This window comes from Staurois parvus, unplaced genomic scaffold, assembly GCF_062004578.1.
Source record: "Staurois parvus isolate SC_StPar_1 unplaced genomic scaffold, SC_StPar_1.0 ptg000154l, whole genome shotgun sequence".
Classification (NCBI taxonomy): Eukaryota; Metazoa; Chordata; class Amphibia; order Anura; family Ranidae; genus Staurois; species Staurois parvus.
The window spans coordinates 17,888,231-17,914,349 of NW_028317950.1; the positions used below are offsets into that span (position 1 = coordinate 17,888,231).

Genomic DNA, 26,119 nt, shown 5'->3' on the forward strand with positions numbered 1-26,119 from the left:
CTCTGTAGCAACTGCTCCCTCCTCTGTTCCATCCTCCAGCTCTTCTCTGTCTCAAGCTGCTCCATTCGTTTGCAGACCTGCGTTTACTTGCAGTGCTCCAGTAGTTAAAACCAGAAAAAAGCGAAAATTCTTTCCAACCAGTACCATCCTGCCAGTATCCAAACCGGTGAACCTGCCTTCCGTGGTTCAGCCTGAAGCCTCTACTCAGCCTGATGCCTGTACTCAGCCTGATGCCTGTACGCAGCCTGATGCCTCTACTCAGCCTGATGCCTCTACTCAGCCTGATGCCTCTACTCAGCCTGATGCCTCTACTCAGCCTGATGCCCCTACTCAGCCTGAAGCCCCTACTCAGCCTGAAGCCCCTACTCAGCCTGAAGCCCCTACTCAGCCTGAAGCCTCTACTCAGCCTGAAGCCTCTACTCAGCCTGATGCCTGTACTCAGCCTGATGCCTCTCTTCAGCCTGAAGCCTCTACTCAGCCTGAAGCCTCTACTCAGCCTGAAGCCTCTACTCAGCCTGATGCCTTTACTCAGCCGGATGCCTGCATTCAGCCTGATGCCTCTACCCAGCATGATGAACTGATCCAGCCTGACGATCCTATTAGGCCTGGTGACCTGATGCCCGCTGTCGAGCCAGACAATCCGGTACCTGATGACCCGGTGCCCGCTGTCATACCTGGTGACCCGATACCCGCGGTCGAGCCAGACAATCCGGTACCTGATGACCCGGTGCCCGCTGTCGTGCCAATTGACTCAGAGCCCGCTGTCGTACCTGGTGACTCGGTGCCCACTGCCTTGCCAGATGACGCGGTGCCCGCTGGCGAGCCAAATGACCTGATGCCTGGTGACCCAGTGCCCGCTGTCATACCTGGTGACCCGATGCCCGCTGTCGAGCCAGACGCTCCAATGCCTGGTGACCCGGTGCCCACTGCCTTGCCAGATGACGCAGTGCCCGCTGGCAAGCCAAATGACCTGATGCCTGGTGACCCAGTGCCTGCTGTCATACCTGGTGACCTGATGCCCGCTGTCGAGCCAGACAATCCGGTACCTGATGACCCGGTGCCCGCTGTCGTGCCAATTGACTCAGAGCCCACTGTCGTGCCTGTTGACTCGGAGCCCACTGCCTTGCCAGATGACGCGGTGCCCGCTGTCGAGCCAAATGACCTGATGCCTGGTGACCCGATGCCCGCTGTCCAGCCAGACGATTCAATGTCTGCCCCAGTGCCCGCGGTCATGCCAGTTGACTCGGAGCCCACTGCCTTGCCAGATGACGCGGTGCTCGCTGTCGAGCCAAATGACTTGATGCCTGGTGACCCGATGCCCGCTGTCCAGTCAGACGATCCAATGTCTGACCCAGTGCCCGCGGTCATACCAGTTGACTCGGAGCCCACTGCCTTGCCAGATGACGCGGTGCCCGCTGTCGAGCCAAATGACCTGATGCCTGGTGACCCGATGCCCGCTGTCCAGCCAGACGATCCAATGTCTGACCCAGTGCCAGCGGTCATGCCAGTTGACTCGGAGCCCACTGTCGTGCCTGGTGACTCGGTGCCCGCCGCTTCGCCTGGGGGCCCGAGACCTGTCACTCCGCCTGGGGGTCCGGCGCCCGCCGCTCCGCCTGGGGGTCCGGCGCCCGCCTGGGGGCCCGAGACCTGTCGCTCCGCCTGAGGGCCCGAGACCTGTCGCTCCATCTGGGGGTCCGGCGCCCGCCGCTCCGCCTGAGGGCCCGAGACCTGTCGCTCCGCCTGGGGGTCCGGCGCCCGCCGCTCCGCCTGGGGGCTCGATGCCTGTCGCCCCGCCTGGGGGCCCGATGCCTGTTGCCCCGCCTGGGGGCCCGATGCCTGTCGCCCCGCCTGGGGGCCCGATGCCTGTTGCCCCGCCTGGGGGCCCGATGCCTGTCGCCCCGCCTGGGGGCCCGATGCCTGTTGCCCCGCCTGGGGGCCCGGCGCCTGTCGCCCCGCCTGGGGGCCCGAAGCCTGTCGCCCCGCCTGGGGGCCCGACGCCTGTCGCCCCGCCTGGGGGCCCGATGCCTGTCGCCCCTCCTGGGGGCCCGGCGCCCGCCGCTCCGCCTGGGGGCCCGATGCCGGTCGTCCCGCCTGGGGACCCGATGCCGGTCGCCCCGCCCGGGGGCCCGGTGCCTGCTGCTCCGCCCGGGGGCCCGGTGCCTGCTGCTCCGCCCGGGGGCCCGGTGCCTGCTGCTCCGCCCGGGGGCCCGGTGCCTGCTGCTCCGCCTGGTGGCCCGCTGCCTGCTGCTCCGCCTGAGGGCCCGGTGCCTGCTGCTCCGCCTGGTAGCCCGCTGCCTGCTGCTTCGCCTGGTAATCCGATGTGCCTCTGCCCAGAGTCCGGCCCGATGTGCCTCTGCCCGGAGTCCGGCCCGATGTGCCTCTGCCCGGAGTCCGGCCCGATGTGCCTCTGCCCGGAGTCCGGCCCGATGTGCCTCTGCCCGGAGTCCTGCCCGATGTGCCTCTGCCCGGAGTCCTGCCCGATGTGCCTCTGCCCGGAGTCCAGCCCGATGTGCCTCTGCCCGGAGTCCAGTCCGATGTGCCTCTGCCCGGTGTGCCTCTGCCCGATGTGCCTCTGCCCGGTGTGCCTCTGCCCGGAGTCCAGCCCGATGTGCCTCTGCCCGGAGTCCAGCCCGATGTGCCTCTGCCCGGAGTCCTGCCCGATGTGCCTCTGCCCGGAGTCCTGCCCGATGTGCCTCTGCCCGGAGTCCTGCCCGATGTGCCTCTGCCCGGAGTCCTGCCCGATGTGCCTCTGCCCGGAGTCCTGCCCGATGTGCCTCTGCCCGGAGTCCAGCCCGATGTGCCTCTGCCCGGTGTGCCTCTGCCCGATGTGCCTCTGCCCGGTGTGCCTCTGCCCGGAGTCCAGCCCGATGTGCCTCTGCCCGGAGTCCTGCCCGATGTGCCTCTGCCCGGAGTCCTGCCCGATGTGCCTCTGCCCGGAGTCCTGCCCGATGTGCCTCTGCCCGGAGTCCTGCCCGATGTGCCTCTGCCCGGAGTCCAGCCCGGTGTGCCTCTGCCCGATGTGCCGCTGCCCGGAGTCCTGCCCGGTGTGCCAGTCTTTGATATCCCGCCAGTTACCAGACCCGGGCGGTGGAACATTTTGCCCAGCTAGGACTGTTTGGAGCATCCTGAGGCCGCTCCTTGAGGGGGGGGGTACTGTCAGGAATGGACTGGCCAGCAATAGTGGGACTCAGCTGCCTTATGAGCTGCAGTACCAGGGCTGGCCAGCGGGTGCTCCCAGCAATCAGAGACTCAACCTTGCAACCAGTCAAACACCTGGAACTAATTATACTGGTGTATTTAAGGGACATTCAGACCTGCAGACTCTGCCTTGGTGTTGTGTTTTTCCTGGGCCCTGTATCTTCTTCCTGCATCCTGTTCCTGTCCCTGTCCCTGTCTTGTTGCTGACCCAGCTTGATTCTGACCTCTGTTGACTTCTCCTGTTCTGATCCCTGGCTTGTGACCCCGACCATTCTCTGCCTGACCCCCTGTACCTACCTGCCTGTTAGTTGCTGTACCCTGCTCGTGACCTGACTATTCTCCGCTTACTCCCCCTGTACCACGCTGCCCGCACGATATTGACCCGGCCTGCCTGACGACGCTTGCACTGTATGTACTGTTATCTGTGGGTGGTTTGGTTTGGTTCGTTTGCACTGTGTTATGTTTTAGTATTGCACTGCGTTTATGTTTGTATTGTTAGTGTTAATAAATTGTTTATAACTTATCTGAAGTCTGCGTTTCCCTGCGTCAGTCACACACCTCTGGTCATACCCGGGAGCCCTGACAGCTGCACCTCTAGTAATGTTGTGTACCTTATCCAGTGCAGAAAATGCAGCAAAGGATCTTATGTTGGCGAAACAGGACAGAAGTTCCAAACAAGGATGAATTTGCATAGACATACCATCAACGAACATATAGAAGATGACTTTTGCACACCTGTGGGACACCATTTCGCACAACCAGACCACACAATGGGAGACCTCAATATTTTAGTTCTTAAAGGAAATTTCAAATCCATTCAGGAAAGAAAAACTTTTTAACTAAGAATGATAATTTTATTTGACACAAGAGGTAACAGCCTTAATTTAGACATGGGATTCCTCAATCATTATCCCAACAGTTTTATAACCCCTCTGTGAGTGTTGTTCTCCCCCACCAGTCTTTGCTTTTGCTGTGTCTTATCGCTAGTCTTTTTTTTTTCCATCCCCCACATCTCTTCTAACATTCTGCTAAACTTTGTTAAGTAGTACTGCCTGGACCTTGAAGAAGGGGACATTCCCCGAAAGCTTGTCCTCAAAATTGTATGTTAGTGCAAATAAAAAAAGTATCACGTCAGTACTCAATTGTTTCTAGATTGGGAAAAGCACTGTCCTGTTTGCTGCCATAGACTCCTCCAAAAGCTGTAAAGTCTTCAATGTTCAACTAAAAAATGTATGTGACCGTCGTACAGAGGGCGCTTCCAACCTTATTGTGAAGTGCTGTGCAAAAAGTAGCACCCTAAATCCCATTGGTTTTTTTTTTTTTTTGTTTTTTTGGTTTACACAAGTAAAAATGAATGTACCTAATTGTGTTGCTGCTCTCAAAATAAATGTATAATATTAAACTATTTCTGTATTAGATTAGTGAACCTTCTTTTATTTCGAGTGGAATGTACTATTAACTACCATACAAATAATTCTTTTTATTCTGTACACATGTAAGGTGTTAAATAAAAATACCCCCCCCCCCCCCAAAAAAAAAAACAAAAAACACTTTTTAGCAGCTCTGAAGTGGATTTTCAGCTTTCATTGAAATCAGCTGGTGGATAGGTATAGTCTTCAACATATCAACCTGGGCCTTGGGGTTTTTTTTTTAACTCACCAGTTGCAATCTGGGGAACACCATTCAATTTGTAAATAAAGTCAAATAGTTCTGATAATTAATGTATTGCATACAACAGGAAATCTATTTGCATGTGTGGAAACCATGAGCACACATAAAAATTCACACACAAATGGTCTCAGGGCCAGCTCCTGGACCAGAATTGCATCGTCATATTTGCGGAAGTGCTGTATGTTTGCATGCACCCAGAGACCAAGGAATGTCTGTTCCTTGGCCAAAAGTAAACACAGCAGCTGGAAGCAGGTGACACTTACCAAACTCAAAAATGCAGAAACAACAAACAGGTTTTAATTGTGTGTATTTATTTGCTCCAATGACCACTTCTTGCAATCATGGCTGAAGAGAAGGCGCTGCTGCTGGAACTGGCTTTGTTTGCAAGTGCCTTCAGCAGTCATGGCTTTTTTCCACCATCGCATACTTTGAAAACATGCAGAACTCTGATTTCTATTACTGGTTTTCCTTAGAGAAGAGGAAATTATACACCTCTATGAGCTCACACATACATACATACTAGTGCCAACTAACCTACCAGCACGTCTTTGAAGTGTGGGTTAGAAACAGGCACAGGGAGAACATGCATACTCTAGGCACTTGGAGCCGTGGTTGGGATTTGAACCAATGATGCTAGGTAGATATGCTGGCCACTATGCTGCCCTTAACATTAAGTAGAATATATAGCATTACCATGATTCGAGAATTAAGATATATAAATATAAGTAGATATTATAAAAAAAATCAAATTAGACATTAAAAATTATTTGTCACATAATCAGAGATATAACTGTTATGGATTTGAAAGGGAACGCCATAGGCAAAAAATTATAAAAAAAAAAAGTGTGACTTCCCCCCAAAATCACTAACACACTCTTATATGAGCATACAGTCCTGCAGGCCAGGAAAGAGTAGTGGAAGAGCATGCCCCCCCCCCAAAAAAAAAATTAGTTCAGGTACTTATATAGCACTGTCAATTTACACAGCGCTTTACATATATATATTTTACATTCGCAACAGGTCCTGCCTTCTAGGAGTTTACAAGCTAAAGTCCCTAACTCACATTCATATACTAGTGACAAGTTAGACAGGAGGCCAAACAAATACCAGCATGTCTTTGACGTGTGGGAGGAAACCCACACAGGCAGAACATGCAAACTCCATGCATTTAGTGCTATTGATGGGATTTGAACCGCCAACCCTAGTTCTGCTAGGCAGAAGTGCTAACCACTAAGCCACAATGCTGACCATACAGTAGAGTACATAGTAGTACCATTATTCAAGAATTAAGATACATAATTATAGGTAGATATTATAAGAAAATTCTAATTAGATATTAAAAATTATATGTCATATAACAGAGATATAACTGTAAATTTTAGATACATATTTATTATTAGAAAATAATATGCATTACTCTGTAATATTCATAAAAAAATGCATTTGTTTGCAAAACATGTAAAAAATACTACAAAAGAAGAGAGTTAATTATAGAAATAGTATCAAAAGAAGCCAAACAACATATAACACCTGCCAATTGTTTCTTTACATGCACACACGCACACAATTCGACATCTACTAAAAGTCATTTTCCAAGGTGAAGATGCTTTTCCATTCACCACGGCAAAGTCTTAACTGTTTCAATTACGTGAAGTGTGGTGACTAACTTCTATTGCTTCACCTTATACTTAGTAAATCAATCCCACAGTGTCATGACCTGCAAAACCCTATTATGTATTAGGTTGTCATTAGATTAAGATGATTAAACCGAACCTTTGCCCCGCTATATCAGGTGTCCCTATCAGAATCCCCCTTACAACAGGTATCACCATTAAAGTGCCCCTTACATGGATTTTCACAATCAAAGTGCCCCCTTACATCAGGTATCCCCATCACAATGCCCCTAACAATTATTGTCCTATTTAGAATGCCCCCTTACATCAGGTAAGTCCCAGCACAGTGCCCCCTTACATGGATTGTCCCAATCAGAGAACCCCTTATATCAGGTAAATCCCAACACAGTGTACCTTACATAGATTGTCCCAATCAGAGTGCCCCCTTACATTTAGTATCCCCATCATAGTGCCCCCTTACATCAGGTAAGTCCCATCACAGTGTCCTCTTACATAGATTGTCCCAATCAGAGTGCCCCTTTACATCAGGTATCCCCATCACAGAGTGCTCCCTTACATTAGGGTCCCCATCAGAGTGCTCCCTTACATCAGGGTCCCAAGCAGAGTGCCCCTTACATCAGGGTCCCCATCAGTATGCTTCCTTACATCAGGGTCCCCCATCAGAGTGCTCCCTTACATCAGGGTCCCCATCAGAGTGCTCCCTTACATCAGGGTCTCAAGCAGAGTGTCCCCTTACATCAGGGTCCCCATCAGAGTGCCCCCTTACATCAGGGTCCCCATCAGAGTGCCCCCTTACATCAGGGTCCCCATCAGAGTGCCCCCTTACATCAGGGTCCCCATCAGAGAGCCCCCTTACATCAGGGTTCCAAGCAGAGTTCTCCAATACATCAGGTCTCCCCATCAGAGCCTCCTTACATAAACTGTTCCTATCAGAGTGCCCGATCAGTTACCCCATCAGAGTGCCCCTTTACATCAGGTATCCATATCACAGTGCCCCCTTACATAGATTGTACCAACTAGAGTACCCCCTTACATCAGGTATCCCCAATACAGTGTCTGCTTACATGGGCTTCCTGAGATGATATACAGAGCATACAGTTACTTCCCTAAGGTTTTCTCCACTCTTCATAATCTGAAGTAAATGCAGCTATAATTTCATTTTAAATTGTCGCAGGTAAGTAACATACATCTCGCGGGTGTGGCCTCGGTAACTGAGGCTTGTTGTGCCCCCAGTGTATACACGGTGCTCAGCTGTCCTGCTGCCAATGCCAACTGAATACATATATTAAGACATATATACACAGACATACACACGTGCGTATATACACATAGCTGAATATATACAGTATATATATATTTTTTATATATTTTGTAATTTACAAATGGTGTAATGTACATGCACATATGATGCAATCTAAATTGTCATTTCAGTTCATCTGAGAATGAGATGATGGCTACATCCTAGTCCAACAATACGAGGTATGTAAACAAAAATAGTGTCTGTTATGTAAAAAGTTATCAGCTATTTATTGCGAACCTGTCATGCACCTGGGAAGCGATGAAAAACTGCAGTGACACTGAGCTAAGAGCATGATGACTATTAGAACCAGAGTCGTGGTTTGATGGACAAGACGTTATAAGTAAATGTTTTCTTTTCTTGTTTCTTGGCCAAGCCTTCCTCACCTCCTGAACTTTTCTCTTGGTCATTGAGCTTGGTCTCAAAGACCAAAGGGGAAGATCAGAAGGTCGTGGTGGTGGGGGGGCAACCTTGGCTTTTGTTGGAAAAGTCAATAATTTGCATATAACTTCAGCTTCCAGATCTATGGATTGTGTTGTCAGACATTAACCTTTTATTTTTTTCATGTGTTCAGTTTACTCAGGTTTATGTGCCGACATAAGCATGACCACATACACACATGGGTATGGGTCCACACCCCCCGCCCAATCACAGGAACGGTTATGCTATAAAATGGTACACCCATCACAAGGTGGTCATCTCCTTTTTTTTTTTTTTTTTTTTTGACTCCCCCACTCACTGCTTAGCCGGTTATGCTGTTATTTTGTACCCTCATCTTGCTGGGTTCACCTGGCCAGCCTCACCAGTTCAGCATCTCCTGTGGTGAAGTTCCTTCTGTACAGGCTGTAAATCTCCTATATGAAGGATGCCTCTCTCATATCCAGGATCCTAGGGTTGTAGGATTGCCTCCTTTATCATGACTCCACGTTTGGACATCCACTGGACTTCCTTCTGGCTATGAAGCGTTCAGGTAGTAAGGCGCACCACTTGGTGCAGAAAACCATGGTACTCAGTTGCTGTTATATTCTGTTAAAGTGGTAGTTAAGTCCTGAATTATAGAAATAAAAAAATCTGACCCTTCTGCAAGTTAATGCCATAATGGGCTAGTATGTATTGCATACTAGCCCATTATGGCAGACTTACCTATAAAACAGATCCCTCCAGTGGTGCACTGCCACCACTGTCAGGATTCAATCTTCACCCAGTCTTACTTGTGGGTTCACAGCCTCTGGACGTTTAAATGGCCGCGCTGTAATGGCTTCAATCCCCACTCATGCACATGGGAGTCACAGTTGCAGCACAGCACTCTGGATTGATAGCAGATTCAGTGTGCCCTTAAGGGAGAAGCACGGGCAAAGCTCTTTTCAGTTCATTCTGCAATCTGCACTACTGCTTAGCTTACATTGCCTTCAGTACTTTACCTATTGGGCATCAATCCAGAAGTGCCGCTGTCTGAGGATCCTTGGACCTCCCTCACATATGCAGGGGGGTCCGTCTCCTACTGGTCACAGGGAGCTCTTTGGACCACCGTGGCTCTCTGCGGATGGCACCTTTTACAGTTGTGAATGGGGCTTTAATCCTTCATTGCTCTACATGCATTAATGTTCTACAGTTGAAACTGTTGATTTCCACTTCCACTTGTTCTAACCAGTACTTGCAGGTATTATGCCTTCAGCTTATCTGTGAAATAGTTACCATGAGCTTACATAGAGACCAGCAATGTTTGTTAAGGTGAGGGCCAGGTAAGTACTGTATGTAAAAGAGTGTACATCATTGGCATAATGGATCATGAGTCTTTGTGGCCCTCAGTACTAGCACCACTTCTCAAGAGGAAGAGAGACAATGCATTTCCTCCCCAATAAGTCCTCTTCAGCCCTATGCGTTCAAGACACCGGCCTAGGAGGTGGACTAAAAGAAACCTCACACTAAAATGACCATCTAACTTTTTGAGGTTAGTTGGCTTGATCAGGGCTGTGGTTACGGGGGTACCAGCAATCCTCCTATATGGGGCCCAGGCCAGCAGGGGGGCCCAGGCAGCTGGGTGAATTGCATGTGTGCAGGGAGGGGGATCGGCATGGCAGGGGGGCAATTAATGGAACTGATCCCCTGTATGGCTCTCTCTGCAGCAGAGAGCCATATAGGGGATCAGTTCCAGTGATTAGCAACCCTACCCTGTTTACACTCTTCCCCCTCCCTGTGCACCATACTTTTCATCCTGCTGCTCAGACCCCTCTGTGTGCCCCCATAGTGCCGCCAGCTTCCCTCCTCTCCTTTCCACCAGCAGCTGCAAGCACATAATAAGATCCTTGATGGAAGATGGTGAGTGGGGGAAGGGTATGGTATGTCACATTTACCATCCCCTTCCTTTCCTGAATGAACACAATGATTGGTCACTACCAATCACTCACTGTGTTCATTCATAACTGAAGCATAGTAAACTGTGGGGGGTTTTTTGGAAGGGGGGCCTGTCAGTTTGGCTGTATGGGTACGGTTTCTAACAGCAGCCCTGGGCTTGACTGCCCAGTTGCTATGCCAGGTTTGCATGTCAGAGGCATCAGTGGAAAAGGAGGCAAAGAAAGTCAATGTTTTGACTCTGATCAAACTGACTCTAAACATCTCTAGTCGATAATGATCAGATACTAAGCCTAGTCACGCAGCTACATGTGTTTAAAAGTCCACCTCTACATCAGAAGTAGTTGGCCAAGGAGTTTCCATCAGACTGGCCAGATGGGACAGCCTGGGATTGTGGATAGCTGGCTTTCCTGGCAAGATGATATTCCAAATCTGCATGGCAGAGGCAGCAGTGGACAAGGAGCAGATGTTTTGACTGTGATGAAAATGACTGAGCATCTATAGTCAATTATTGTCAGATACTAAGGCTGGTCATACACTATACAATTTTCTGTCCAATTACTGCCCAATTTCCTTTAGATTTACCTTCAATTATGTAGTGCAAGAGCCTGCCTAATTGGATACAATTGAAAGTGTTGTCAGTTTTGACCTCCTATTATATGTTTTTTGGTAAATCTAAAGCAGAATTCTCAAGTAAATTGTATAATGTATGGCCAGCCTTAGTCTAATCAAGCAGTCAAACAGTCTGTTTAAAGTCCTCCTTTACCTCCAAAGCAGTTGGCCAAGGAATCTTCATCAGACTATCCAGATGTGCCTTGACGCATGGCCGCATACAAATCCCTCGCAGGGCTTTGCATTGAGTTTTGTAACGAGAATGCACCTTGTGATGGCTGGTCATTTTATAGTATAACCAATCCTATAACTGGGTGGGGTCCGGAGACATACCCATGTGTGTATGTCATCATGTTTCAGTGTCAGAAAAGGAAAATTACCACCAAGCAAGAATGCAATTTTCCATTTACCAATATGTAAGGCTATGTATTTCCATTAAACCTAGATTCCTAGCAGTATTTTGCACAGTAACAGCAGCATTCAGAGCATTGGGATAGGGGATAGGATATGGAAGGGGGTTGTTTTTGTAAAGGTGGGTTATCCTATGACACTAGAGATAGGTGTTTATTTCTAGACATGTGCGGTTCATTTTATTCCGAATCTAAATTCGGCTGAAATTTCCATTATTCAGAGATTCGGATATATCCAAATTTCTGAATTGCAATAACAATTAATTTAAACGAATCCAAAATAACGAAGCAAAATTTGAATCAAATCCAATTTGAAATGTAACATATTGCTGATTTCCTTCAGCCCTGGTTCACACTGATTTATTTTATTTATTACAAGTACTTGTATAGCACGGTCAATTTACACAGCACTTTATATAAATATAGTACATTCACATCAGTCCGTAACCCTCAAGGAGCGTTCAATCTAAGGTCCCTAACTTACATTCATACAGACACATACTGGGGCCAATTAACCTACCTGCATGTCTTTGGAGTGTGGGAGGAAACCGGAGTACCTGGAAGAAACCAATGCAGGCACAGGGAGAACATGCAAACTCCAGGCAGGTGGGGCCATGGTTGGGATTCAAAGCAATGACCCTAGTACTGCCAGGTGGAATTGCTAACCATTTAGCCACTGTGGTGTGTGTTACAGAAAATATATACTCCAAAATAAAAAGAATAAAACACGGCACTAGCATTACTTAAAAAAAAAAACTGAAAAAAGAATATTGTATAAGAAGCAAAAAAACAAAACTAAATAACATTACAAAGGAAATGAAAAAGTTCTTAGAATATTTATGTTGGTGTGTCTGTGCATAGTAACAGTTCTATAGTTACAAATATTGATGTATACTATGTATATATATATATATATATATATATATATACACACACACACACATATACACAACGTGGCGGCCATTTTAACTTCCATTCATATACAACAAGGCTGAATACACCTAGTGCCAGGAAAGGCACTTTTTTTGTGAGTGCCATTTTTATTGTTTGACCCCATTATTAAAGCTCTTATGGTTTTACACTATGGGATGTCTGGTTTTGTTTTATTTTATGCTGAGAATATGAATTACTGCCGGTGGAGGAGAGGAGCTTTCTGTTATTGATGCAGCCCCAGTGGAGGGTCACCGGTTACCACTAGCAACCACGGTTAAGGGTGTGAAGGAATACCAGCCAACAATACCACGTTGCATACTGGGATTGTCCCAAAAGCACATTTGACCAACCTAGAGATAGGTGGTCATGGGATGACGGTGAGTTTACATCCATGTGGGGCACCAGTGTGAGCACAGTGAAGCACTTGTCACCTCAGTACGCAGGTTCACCGTTAAGGATATAGCACTACTGCACTAAATTCACGTTGGGACTGAATTACCAATGTTTAACACGTTTTTGTCCATTGTTATCACTATAATTTGTACACTGCTACTTAGTTGATTGTTTGAATGACCTTAAGTGCGGTCTATATGAAATATATAAGATTTTCTGTACATGAGTTCACAATTAGGACTGCTGCTGTATAGGTATTATATAGCTTTTTGGTTCGTGGATTTTTTTCTTAAGCGCAACAGCACTCCCTTTCTTTATATCTCCCGTACTGTGTCCGCAGTCTCTGGTTATCTCCTGTACTATGTCCGCAGTCTCTGGTCATCTCCTGTACTATGTCCGCAGTCTCTGGTCATCTCCTGTACTATGTCTGCAGTCTCTGGTCATCCCCTGTACTGTGTCAGCAGTCTCTGGTCATCTCCTGTACCGTGTCCGCAGTCTCTGGTCATCTCCTGTACTGTGTCCGCAGTCTCTGCTCATCTCCTGTACTATGTCCGCAGTCTCCGGTTTTCTCCTGTACTATGTCCGCAGTCTACGGTTTTCTCCTGTACTATGTCCGCAGTCTCTGGTCAACTCCTGTACTGTGTCCGCAGTTTCTGATCATCTTCTGTAGTACATCCACAGTCTCTGGTCATTTCCTGTACTGTGTCTGCAATCTCTGGTCATCCCCTGTACCATGTCTGCAGTCTCTGGTCACCTCCTGTACCATGTCTGCAGTCTCTTGTCATCTCCTGTACCGTGTCTGCAGTCCCTTGTCATTTCCTGTACCATGTCTGCAGTCTCTTGTCATCTCCTGTACCGTGTCCGCAGTCTCTTGTCATCTCCTGTACCATGTCCGCAGTCTCTTGTCATCTCCTGTACCATGTCCGCAGTCTCTTGTCATCTCCTGTACCATGTCTGCAGTCTCTTGTCATCTCCTGTATTATGTCCACAGTCTCTGGTCATTTCCTGTACTATGTCTGCAGTCCATTGGTGCAGAATATTTTTTTTCTTGTTTTCCTCCTCTAAAACCTAGGTGCGTCTTATGGTCGGGTGCTTCTTATGGAGCGAAAATATGGTAATATTCAGGCCAATGGAATACATAAACACTCAAACACTTGATGTGCCTAAAGGGGTGTGCAAAATGTGGCTTTAGGTGCATTTTTTTTAGCAGCTTTTCTACTAAAAGGTGCTCAGCAAACGCTCAGTGTGCACGAGACCTTGGTTGACAGTGAAGAAAACATTTGGGCAGGACTGGCAATTCTGAAGCAGACATTTCACCATTTGAGACCCTAAGATACTGTACATAAGAAGTCAGTATGTGATTGTACTCGCCAGTATCCATGCAAAAGAAAGTGTCAGTTTTGGATGGAGATGACCTGTCATTACAAATGTAGCACTACCCCTTTAGGAGTTGCAATAGATTTGAGTCCCCTATAGTCCTGCACAGCCAGGCAACACGCATTTTCTATTCAGACTTGCAATCAGGAGACAGTGACAGTCCTTTAGCTTGTTTTTGATGTTTATTAGGGAATGATAAAACTTGGATAGGGTAAGGAATGTACGGGATGCCCAACGAAACTGGAATTAAGGACAAACTTCCTGAAACTATTTACACGTCTTTGCAGCAAAAATCCTCTTCTGGAGAGCTAGCCAACCTCTCCTTTTGTACCACCCCAGACCCCAGATCCTCCTTAATCCAGCAACTCTGCGTGAAGCTCTAGGCAGGGGATCCAGTGCCTGCCACTACAGTGTGAAGGGTACCGGGTAAAAAACTAATCCAGTTTCCCACCAGAATCCTCTTACTGGCCCAGGGGGTGTAGGTTTACTATCTTGGTCCCTCTCCTGTGCTGCCAGTGGGTTGGTGGCTGCTATCAGGCCTTCTAGCTGGGCTGCTCCTTCTCTGCCACACAGGTGGTCCTCTCTCAGAGGGCCATGAAGTCCCAAGTTTTCAGCCTTCCAAGGTCCTCTGCCTGCAGGTGAGCCCCTCTTCATCTGGGCCCTCTCACAGGCTCCTGCCTCTAGCCTCTCACATCTCTCTCTCTCTCTTCCACCCAAACTCTCCTGTTGCTGAGCAAGCTCAATCACTTTTAAGGGTTTTCCTAGCTCCTTGCCAAGCCTCCTGTTGGTGATTGGCCAGGCTCTCTCAAAAGTGCAGATCAGCCATTCCTCAGTTCCACCCACTGCTTCTAGACCTTTCTCCAAAGTTCTAGAGCAGGGGGAAATTCCGGAGGGCTGGTCTGCAGAACCTCTCAGCTCTGACCATGAACTGACCCCTGCTAGCTTATTACTCCCAGGCTGCTACTCAGCCCTAGCTAACAATTGGAGTCTAGCTCCCCCTAGCTATCTAGGAGGGTGCTACACAAACATTGATGAGCTTTATTTTTATAATATTACAATGTGAAATAAGACTCAATAAAGTAGGGCTCATCTCTAAAAGGAGAACTTCTGTTTTCTTAGGTTTAGCTGCTCTCCAGACATTGGATACAGACGGTACGTAGGGCTCAACAATGGAAGAAAAGGAGGAGGATGAAGAGAGACGGTCTGCAGCATTGATATCTTCCCCAGAACACCAAGTCTCTCCAGATCAGGTGCAAAATGCAGTTGGGTGTATGCCGAAAATTCGACGGATTCTTCCAGATTCAATCGGCGAGGAGATGCGGAAAATCATTGTTCTTGCTGGACCAGCGGTAAGCAGTGCACATACTTGTGAATGGTATAGTGTTGCCACCCACAGCAACCACGCAGTTCAATTACATGTAGTTCTATCAGTTAGGAGATGAATTCTGATTGGTTGCTATAGGCCATGCTGTACTTTGCACATCCTCTTACATTGTTTCAGAATTAAACAAAATTTTTGCTGAATTAAACTTGCCAGGAGATGAATACAAATGTTTGTTATTGCTGGACTCCATGAAAAATGATGATTGTCTGATTGTTATGCTAAACCTTTGGAGAAAGATTGGGACCTCTGTCACCATTTTACTGAGTCCCATGTTTACATTGTGGGAGATTTCCACTCCCATCCAGATTAATGGGTAACAGACAAAACAAAACAAGCAAGAAAACAAACTAAACAAAAATCCTATAAATGCCACAGGAGATTCTTACTGAAGTCAGGGAAAACCGTTTTAACAATAGGACACAGGAACAACTTTTTGAAGGGGGAGGATGTCAAGTCCTAGAATGGCTTCTCTGCCAATGCAAAGGAAGAATGTAAAACTGAAATTATACACAATTCATGTACCTGTGGGTCTCAACTCCCGCCCCCCTTTACATTTGGATATCACAGGGCATGGATAATACATTTGTTAGGTTCCAAGGGCTGTTTGTGTTTCCATGGGGAAGATTTCCTTCTTTTGCTGTCCCCTATGACACTCTTTGTAACAGGAAAAGAAAGGAATTTCCCCAATGGGGCCGCTGATAGCAGTAAAAGTCTGACAGGGGTTCTAACTCTTCCCCATTCTATGCAAAATAATACGAAATTTGGCTTCAGATACACTTTAAGTTAATTACCCCTCCTTCCCCTCCCCCCCCTCGCTTCCTAAAAATAAACCAACCCCTCTGATACCTGTGACGCAGTAGGTCTCGAGGGAGAAGCACTGATTGGCTATCTCAAGGATGGGAGGGGAATACAATTCCAACTCGAGCAAGCCAAAATGTTTTTCCCCATTTAGTTTTAGATAGAACAGGGAGTCAATATAACCTTAGTTAGATTTCAGATGCTGTCTTTGTCCCTGTTGAGAAGATTTCCCTTAATTTGTTGTATCATAAGACACCCATCACTACGAAAGGAAGAGAGGATGCAGAAAGCAATAAAAAATCCCAAAACAATATTCTGACAGTGGTTCCAATTCTTCACCAAATTATCCAAAATAAAACAAGAATGGGGCTTTGGGTACACTAGGTCAACTCTCCTCATTGTTGTTACCTAAAAACCCAATCCCTTCAATACCTGTGATCCAGTAGGTCTTCCTCCATGTCCCACAAGACCACTGCTAGTCTGCTACTAAAATATTTCCAGATCTGGTGGTGACTGGGGACAGCTTTTGTATGAGGCACATGTACTGACTGGCTGTCTCATGGATGGGAGGGGGCAAATAATCCCAACACAAGCCAAAAAATATTTTCCCTATTAAGTTTTAGATGGAGCAGGGAGTAGTTAGAACCTTTTTTAGGTTTCATTTGCTGTCCATGTCCCCATTGAGGAGATTTCCCCTCATTTGCTGTTTCGTATTACACCCATCATTGTGACAGGAAGAGAGAATTTCTCCAAATAGGATGCAGATACCAATTTAATGTGTTTCCAAAGGCTGAAGGTATTTTACCTTCATTAATTATATGCATGGAGTTAAAAAAAACCTGTGTTACACCACTAGCTTCCTAAAGATGTCCAATTACAGACAAAACTAATTGAAACAGTGTTCCCCAGCTAATACATCACATCATGTCCCATCCGTGGAGCACAAGTCAGCTTCTGGTCTCGGGGCGGTGGGATCCATCTTAACCACAAGCGCTGTATGTACCTAGTGCAGGTCCTTAGGCACATATACATGTGAGTGTGGTGTTATTGTTAGGTTTTATATGATTTAATAAAATCGGCTGCTTTGCCAACTGATACTGTTTTTTGAGTGGTGGTGTATTGCATGGGAAGGAATCGCATCCTGGTACATATGAATGCTCAAGTTGTTGAGAAGACATACAGCGGGTTCAACCAAAAAAAGCACAGTTAGACCTATCTAGTAATTGAAGGTCCATCCATTGTGGTGAGTGCAAATCCATGTGGGGTCACCTGAAGGATGAAGAGGGCCGGTCTTCAGCATTGATATCTGCCCCAGAGCACCAAGCCTCTCCAGATCAGGTCCCAAATGCAGTTGGGTGTATACCGAAAATTCGGCATGTTCTTCCAGATTCAATCTGCGAGGAGATGGGGAAAATCATTGGTCTTGCTGGACCAGCGGTAAGCAGTGCATATACAGTACTTGTGAAAGTATAGTGTTGCCACCCACAGCAACCACGGCTCCTGTTTTTTCTGTTACTAATGGCATCAGCCCCTGTTCACCTATCGTTTGGTTTTCAAGTAAATATCATTTGAATGGTACTTACTGATACATCAGACATTGTTTATATTTTTTGGTGTTGTTCAGTTATTTTATTTATTTTTTGCATTTTCACGTGTGGCAAATTGTTTAGTAATTTGGATTTACATTTTTTTTGGCAGCACCTGAGGAGAGAGCAGGAGGTGAGGCCGAACCGTGGCTCTATGTGTCTTATGGACACATAGAGCGAGGCTTGGGAGTGAGCACATACCAGTGCCCCCATAGCAAGCGCCTTGCTATTGTGGGTACTGGTAAAGGAGGAGAAGCTAGGAGTGCCACGGGACCCAAGAAAAGGTAGATCGGGGTTGCTCTGTGCAAAACCACTGAACAGAGCAGAAACCTATAACATAACATGTTTATTGAAAAAAAATCAACCGTTAGTATGATTTCCCCCACTCTACTAGAAGAAAATAGTTTGTTCTTGTTCTGAAAATTTTATAGATGGGCAACTCCTGTCCTCATATTGATTAGTGGTTCCAAATTATCAACTACTGCAGTAGGGAAAAGACACAAAAAGATACACTCAGCATCTTTCCAAATAACTGTTCTGTTTATTCGACACAATAGAAAGTCTTTTATACACATGACTACATAGGTATCACATTAATATTGCAATTGTACTTTTATGGTAACAAGGGGCATTACATAGGCAGTCTAATTTCTAATCAGAAATAAGAATGCAAACATGTAATGAAAACATTATTAGTGGCGCATGCACAATGATTGCAGTGTGCAATACACAGGCAAATCATACAAAATAGAATACAGTTATATACAGAATATACAATTACTTTTACAGTTCTCATTAAATAGATTTCTGTTTTTCTTTTTTTAACTTGAATTAGACTTTGCAGCTGACCCATCTATCTGTATGTAGCTGTTTGGCTGGGGTTATCCCCACAGAGTGTCAATGAGCTTTGGTTTGTGCCCATGGTATCAGTTTGACAACATCTTGATTCTTTTGTGAGATTATTCAGAATTCAATGCCAGGTGCATTTGTTCTGCAGTTGATCTCCTTCTGACCTGAATTTGACCAGCTTCCAGCAGGTTTTGTATTTCCATATACTTGTATGAGGAATCATAACTCATTTGAGCCAAACAAAAACTTGCTGACAAAGGCCATAATGATTATGACAGAGAAGAATGTGTAGAATTTTACCAGTAGTATCAAAACTCCAGCCAAACCAGTTTATGGAATATATTTCTCAATAAGCTTTAGCGACAGGGGTGGCTACTCATAATTCTGTACTGTTCACTTGTGTAATGTTCATTCTCTTTTGTGGGATGGGAACTTAGAACCCAGAAAATATTCCATAGCAATATACAAGCAAGCTCTGCCACTGCTGCGTGAAAGGGGTTCTTTGGATAAGTCGAGAAATTTTGCAACAGGAGGATGACACAAAATTACATTTCCCCTTCAAGCCATTCTGGTATCTTTCATCCCTACCCTCTTTAGGCTAGAAAATTTCTCACTGTAGCAATCGTGCGCACAAATATGGACACGAACATCCATTTTGGTAAAGACCCTCCATCTTGTATCATTCCTTACTCCAAATCAGCTCCCCCCCCCCTCTGTTGAGTGACACGTGGTCCTTGTGTGCTGGGTTCAAGAGTGCACAGGACACAGCTGGATATCCTTCATGGTTGTAATCCCCAATTAGCCTGGGCCCAGTATGTCTGTGAGACTCTTGCTTGGAGATGATCGTAAAGCTATTAACCAGTCCTTCACTGGACATAAAAGACATTCCGAGATAGCAGTAAAACATGCATCCCATTTAAAACCACTTTTCCATACAATTGCATAATTTAAGACAGGAAATACTTACAATGAAACAAAGCATATGTTCCGAGAGGTCATTTTAATACAAGTCACCTGATACCTTACACCCCTAGTTAAAGTCTACAGGAGAGTAGAAAGCCATATAGTTCTAGCTGAATTAGTAAGAAATGGCATATTTGATGTCTGGACGTTCAGGATATCATTCTGCATATTAATCTACTACTGGCTAGGCTGCTCCATGTACCTAGGGAAGGTTATTGACCATGGTATAACTTGCAAGGGATTTGGTCATAGCTTGAGTTCCCCGCCTAAACACCCCTCCCCAAATGAGGCGATTGGTTCTCTGCTTTAGGAAGACACCCTGCTGAATTCCTAGAAAAGAGGTTGTCAGGCTTGGAGAAGTTGAAGAATTCTCCCTTTTTAACATCAGGAACAAACTTGGGAGAATGGGACCCTTTTGTTCAGGACCTTGATCTGCTTAAACCAAAGGCTGACGTATGTGCTGAGTTTAGGTCATCAGGTTCCCTATTTGTATTTACTAAATCCAGGAGACTCCCTGCTTCTTGTTAAACCATTGGTAGGTAGTTCAGGCAAATGATCATTAACCACTTCCCAACTGCCCTATAGCAGAAATACTGCTACAGGGCGGCACGGGTGTGCAAAATCACGTGATTTTGCATTTCCGGGTAGGGGATGGGCGTGAAGCGTATGCGCACCCTACCATTTGTGGCCGCAGCTGTCAATAACCGGGTTCCGGATGGAGATTACCGAGGAGGATAACTGTTTTTTTTACCAAAAGTTCTCCTCCCTGTCAGCTTGGGCACACTGCCTGCACAGCACAGCCATCCAAAGCAGTGTGCTTACAGTGAAGCACAGAGACACCACCCATTAGTAAAACACTCCCAGCACACAGTTAACCCTTTGATCACCCCTCATGTTAACCCCTTCCTGCCCAGTACCATTAGTACAGTGTCAGTGTTTTTTTTTTAGCACTGATCACTGTATTGGTGGCACTGGGGAAGTCAGTGACATCAAGTCAGTTCTCCCCAGTGTCAACAGCAGTCCAACAGTCCCACTATAAGGTGCTGATCGCTGCCATTGCTAGTAAAAAAAAAAAAAAAATCCCAGTATATATACACAGCAATTTTTAAACGCTATAACTTTCTTGTAAACCAATTAATTTACACATATTGGGATTTTTTTTTTTTTTTAGCAAAGACATGTAGCAAAATACATTTATGATGACATTTTATTTTTAAATTTTTTTTACTGGACATGTTTAATAGCAAAAAAGACAAATATATTGTTTTTTTTCCCCAAAATTGTTGGCCTTTTTTTTTTTTATAGCGCAAAAAATTTAAAAACCGCATAATCGACCAAATATCACCAAAAGAAAGCTCAATTTGTGGGAAAAAAAGGACGTAAATTTCATTTGGGTGCAGCATTGCATGACCGTGCAATTGTCAGTTAAAGTAATGCAGCACCGTAACGCAAAAAATGGCCTGTTCAGGAAGGGGGGTAAATCCTCTGGAGAGCAAGTGGTTAAAGTCTATGGTTTGAAGGATAGGGTTCTTCTCTTTTCTCTGCTAAGGAACACTCTACCAGATCTATTAGTGCTTCATGGGTTTTTCAGCATCAGACATCTGTTTCTCAGATTTGAAAAGCTGCTACCTTGGCTTCTGTTCCTATGTTTGGTAAGTTGTAGCAGGTGGATACAACAAAGAAGCAACAAAGCAATGCAACCAAAAGTTGTATGGGGAGATTTCCATGAAACATTCATTTTGCCAGTGTCCAGTAACCTGAAGGTATCTGCATACAACCCAGTTGTGAAGAGGATTACAAAAGCTTGTGTTCCATACTGTACTTTCGGGAAAATAAAAAATCCTATTCTTTTATGTTACTGATCCTATCCAGGCTCTTATAACCATTATCTTGCTCTAATGTTGGCTGCACATAATTTCTCTAGACAAGTTACCTGATATGACTCTGGTGGACCATGACGTAAAAGGAAGTACCTGAGCCTTTATTGCAGAATCACCAGGAAGTATTTTAATAAAACCTGCAAGTTTTAAAGACAGTGAAAAATTTGAAATGATACCAACATCGTAAAGATTAGCTTCGATTTTAGCAATGGGGTTTATCATAGTACACTAACTGAATAAACATTATAAAGTTTACATGTTGAATAATCAGAAATAAAGACCAAAAGTCAAAGTTTAATTGTGGTCCATGAAAATGGTGTAGGTGCCAGCTGTAGAAGGGAGAGGGGTACACATTGGGAAACATGATTCGAATCCTCTTTCTTTTGTAACAGTTTATCCAAGCAGTAATAACATTTGGAAATATCTATGCATTGCTGACCTTGGCTCATTTAGCTGCTTTCCCTGTTCACCAGCCAGCGCCTTGTGGTCTCCAGTGGGGTGGACCTAGGGGCCACAATCTGGGAGCTAACAGACTCCTATTCCATCCCTTGTTACACCAGTGAGAACCGATGAATCCTTCTTTGATTCTGTTGCCTAGATGTGCCCATAACTACTGCTGGTGACACTTGATATTTTGCATATCCCAGCATGGCTAATTCTTAGTTGTTCTGCTACCTCTTAGCAGTCGCATTCATTTTAAAGCAAAACTGCTGCCAAAACATTTTTCTGGAGGATACCTTAGGAAAGGGATGTAACTCCTGTAAGGTTTTACTTCTGTTTTCATGAGACCATTATGTGAGGGATATCTTCTATTGGGCACAACCTGAAAAGATTTCCCCTCATGTCCTATACCAAGGAAATGACAAGAGTGAGTAGACATCTCCCCAAATTGAGAGGAAATCCTAACTTGTGCCCTCTGGAATGTTTTCCCACACCTAATTGTCTGGTGAAAACTGAAAAATGCTGGTCTGCCTATTACTTTCTCTCCTGGTGACAGTGGTCAACAGGACCAATGTTGATGGTGGCAGTGAGGACACAGACAGCAATAAAATCTGATGTGGGTTCAAACCAGTCTCTACTCCACCCAAAACTAAAAAAAGTTGTCTATTCCACTTTTAGGTAATTGTACAGCACCCTATGTCTGCAGCTCTTTAGAGTCATTTTGCTCTATTCACCTCAAGTACCATCAAGTCATAGCTCTCAGCTGTCTCTCTTTTCAAGATGCCTTTCCTCTTTTACAGCCAGATCCTTCTGTCTGTCTTTCAGCTTAAACTTCCTTCTTTATTTGGCTCTAACCCTGCATGCTGCTTTTCAGATTTTGAATACCTTCAAAACCTATTCTGGCCTCACGATTAATTGGTTCAAGTCTAGTGTCCTGCCCTTAGATGAGGGAGCCTGGGTTAGAATGGATCCCCAGATTCCTATTCCTTGGGTGTTCCATATAGCCTATCTGGGGATAATCTTTTCTGTGAAGGTTACTGATTATTCCAAGCTCAATCTATTTCCCCTGGTCGTCACTCTAGAGAGGCAGTTAGAGGCTTGGAACCATTTATCACTGATTGGCAGGGTCAATCTGCTTAAAATGAAAATTTTGCTAGTCTCTTTATTGCCTATGTAATGCCCCAGTTTGGATTCCCCAATCATACTTTCAGAAAAATTGAGGGTCTGTTTAGTACATTTTTATGGCCACCTCACATCCCAGAATAGGGCTCCAAACACTTCTGGAGCCATTGGGTCAGCGTGGTCTAGCACTTCCTGAGCTATATAAGTAATTTTTTAGCAAGTCAAATTTGTTTTTGCATGCCATTGGGTTCTGAAAGTCTGAGGAAGCTGAGGTCCTCAGGTGCATGCTCCCATAACAGGCTCCATGAAAGTGACTCTAAGAGCCTGGGATAAGGTGCAATTCCTAATGCAATCCGAAGGGGTGGGGTATTCCCCTTCTTCTCTGCTATGGTTTAACTCTCCTCTCCCACACCTTAACATCATACCTGACCCTGTGGTCTGGACTAGGAGGAGGATTAAACTACTCAAAGACATACTAGGAGAAGGTAGACTTCTTACATTTGAAGAGTTGAAATTGAAGTTCCACCTTTCCAACCTCAGAGCTAGAGCAGTTGCTGTGCTCCAATGCCGTGTAAAAAAAAAAACAAAAAAAAAAAACACACTTCTTTCTGCAATTTGGTGTCGACCAGGGACCACCTTATCCTTTTTAAACAAATTACATAGAATTTACTATACACCTACCCAACTGGCTTGTTTGTGTGTGTGTATATATATATATATATATAGGCTTCTGGATCGGCAGACTGTTGTCGTCTTATATCTTCACCGGCAGATTTTGATCATATATTTTAGCTCTGTCCATTAATACAGGACATCTCAACATTGCAAATCCTGCAGACCATCTCAGTTTGTCTTCTTGGATATTAGTGGAGGATTTGGCACCCTTACAAGCACAATGCACTTTCCTATTAGTAACCCTCTTTTGTGCCCGCAAGACCAGCTTGCTCCATTGGAAAAAATGTAAGCTCCCTCAATATCATTTGGGAAAACCCTGATTAATAGGATGTTGCCTCTGTATAAAAGTGAACTAATTGAGTAGGGCCTGTTCTAGGAAGTCTGATAATGTTTGGCATTGTTAGGTCTCTGTTTCTCCCACTCTTATGTGAGGTGATGGGGGATATAAGAGTAACTTAGAAGTACAACGCTCAGTGTATGGGACAGAGTAGGTCCTTTACTTTGACTGTCTCATTTTTTTTGCCTGCAGATACTATAGGTTACATTATTGCACTTTACCTGATTTCATTACTTTGTTATTTAGGAATTATTAGATCCTGATCCTTGTGTATTAGTGCATTACTGTTTTTTTTTTTTTTTTTTTTTGGGGGGGGGGGGGTGTTTGCCAAGTATTCAGTATTTGAATGTTGATTATTTTATGTGGTTTGTTGATGTACAAAAAGTACTGTTTATGTACTTGTAAAAAAAGAAAAACATTTTTGGTCTGTTGTGTAGATCTTTATAAGTAATTGTACCATTTAACTGCCTGACGTGATACATGGCTCTACATTTGTCATGGATCCTTTGAACTCTGGAAATGAGACCCCCCCCCCCCTACACACTGCAAAGGTTAATTGCTTGTTAGTCTAGGGGTGCAGGGATGAGGTGTATCACTTATCTCAACCCTGGCTCTGGCAGGATCTCTCAATCCATGCGACCAATCCCCTGCAGCATCCTCTCCCAAGGATTCATTCAGTGCAGGGTTAATAGCCTTGCTCTGTGTGTAATGATGTCAAGGGACCCCCCGCCCTCCCAGAGAACTGAGCCTGAGGACAGCGCTGGAGCTTATCAGAGTCAGGAATTAAATAAGTAAAACATAGTGCAGCTTATCCCTGCACCCCTAGACTAAACAGTCATTTAAAAAAACACATAAATGAACACTCAAAGTGATTCAGTAGTGCAAAATTAGAAAGTGAATAAAATGTGGACATAAACAACATAAGTGAAAAAGAAAGTCCAAAGACAATTCTTATCCACCAAATAAGTCTGCAATTTCTTCAAAATCACCACGTGTGAAAAAAAAACGGTGTCCCCCTTTCGGGTATATACTCACTAAATGGTGTTACTCCCCACTCTCATGTTTGGCAAAAAACGCTCAATGGATATCTCTCGGTGGGATAAAGAATCAATTAGTATCGATCTGCTTCCTCTCCTCCAATCGCCTTTCCCCAAAATAGCTGGAAATAATTTCATATAATAATGAATTATATGGAGGCACTTAGGGTAGCATAGAGGAATAACTTCTCCTGAATACTCTGCACTTTGGTATAATGATCATGTAAAACAAAAGCGAGGAAAGCCACAATGGTGCAATACAAAAAACAGCTCCTTTATTGCTGAAATAGACAGCCACTTACAGAATAAATATAAGTAAAAAGCCCCAAAATGTTGCACTTAGTATGCACACTGATGAGAACCGAGACAGTGCTCTAACCACCACCGGATTCCCAGTCACTGATGCTTCCACGTCACTTCCGGTTCCAGTCAAATCACTTCTGGTCACCACACAGCCTCGGCCTGACGCGTTTCGTCACATCCAACTTACTCATAGGGATTTCTTTGTTTTATAAACACCCCTGCAGTGTGGATGGTAGGATTGCTACATTTTATCTCATTCCCAAAGTTCAGCTTTAAATGATTGCATTTGGTATTTTCAAATGACAATACAAAAAGAGAAGTAATGGCAAAAAGCCTAAGCCTACTTTCACATGGGTGTTTAGCCACACTGCCAATCCAAGTGGCAAGAACCCAGCTGACACTGTGGGAAGCCTGGAGTGACATTGCATGCTGTGGGAGGGCAGGGGGGTTTGACCATGCATTTCAGGGCCATCTAGCTCTTTTCTCAATCTCTTTTCATTGTATTTAGAGATTTGTTAATATACTTTGTGGACTTTCTTTAGCTTCTCTGATTTGCAGTTAATGCTAGGGTCATTGTTTTGCACCATTCTTTATATGTATATGTATATTTGCTTGGGATAATATGTGAATACCTCTCTTTTTTTCCTGACAGACACATGGAGGCTGCCAATTCTGACATATCATTTTGCAAATTCCAGTTACCCAGCTGTTATGTAGATCCTTTAGCTTCAATACTTTGATTTGTGCTTTTTCTACTCATGTTGCAAATCATGCCTTGTGGTGTGCCATGTTAAAAATGATGCAATTTTTTGAGTGTTGGCAGCCTATTTAAAATGAACGCAGTTGTTTAACACAGTGTGCATTAAC

The 26,119-nt window shown here is 45.0% G+C and overlaps 1 protein-coding gene across 1 annotated transcript in view; it reads left to right on the top strand.

The window, feature by feature from the left end:
• LOC149463570 (multidrug and toxin extrusion protein 1-like) overlaps positions 1–26,119 on the top strand; it is a 121,189-nt gene that overhangs the window by 40,833 nt on the left and 54,237 nt on the right. The window contains exons 2-3 of the mRNA XM_089675135.1: positions 7,935–7,982; positions 14,997–15,226. Of these exons, the coding sequence (XP_089531261.1) occupies positions 15,047–15,226 (180 nt within the window). The 5' untranslated portion in view covers positions 7,935–7,982; positions 14,997–15,046. The remainder of the gene's footprint in view (positions 1–7,934; positions 7,983–14,996; positions 15,227–26,119) is intronic.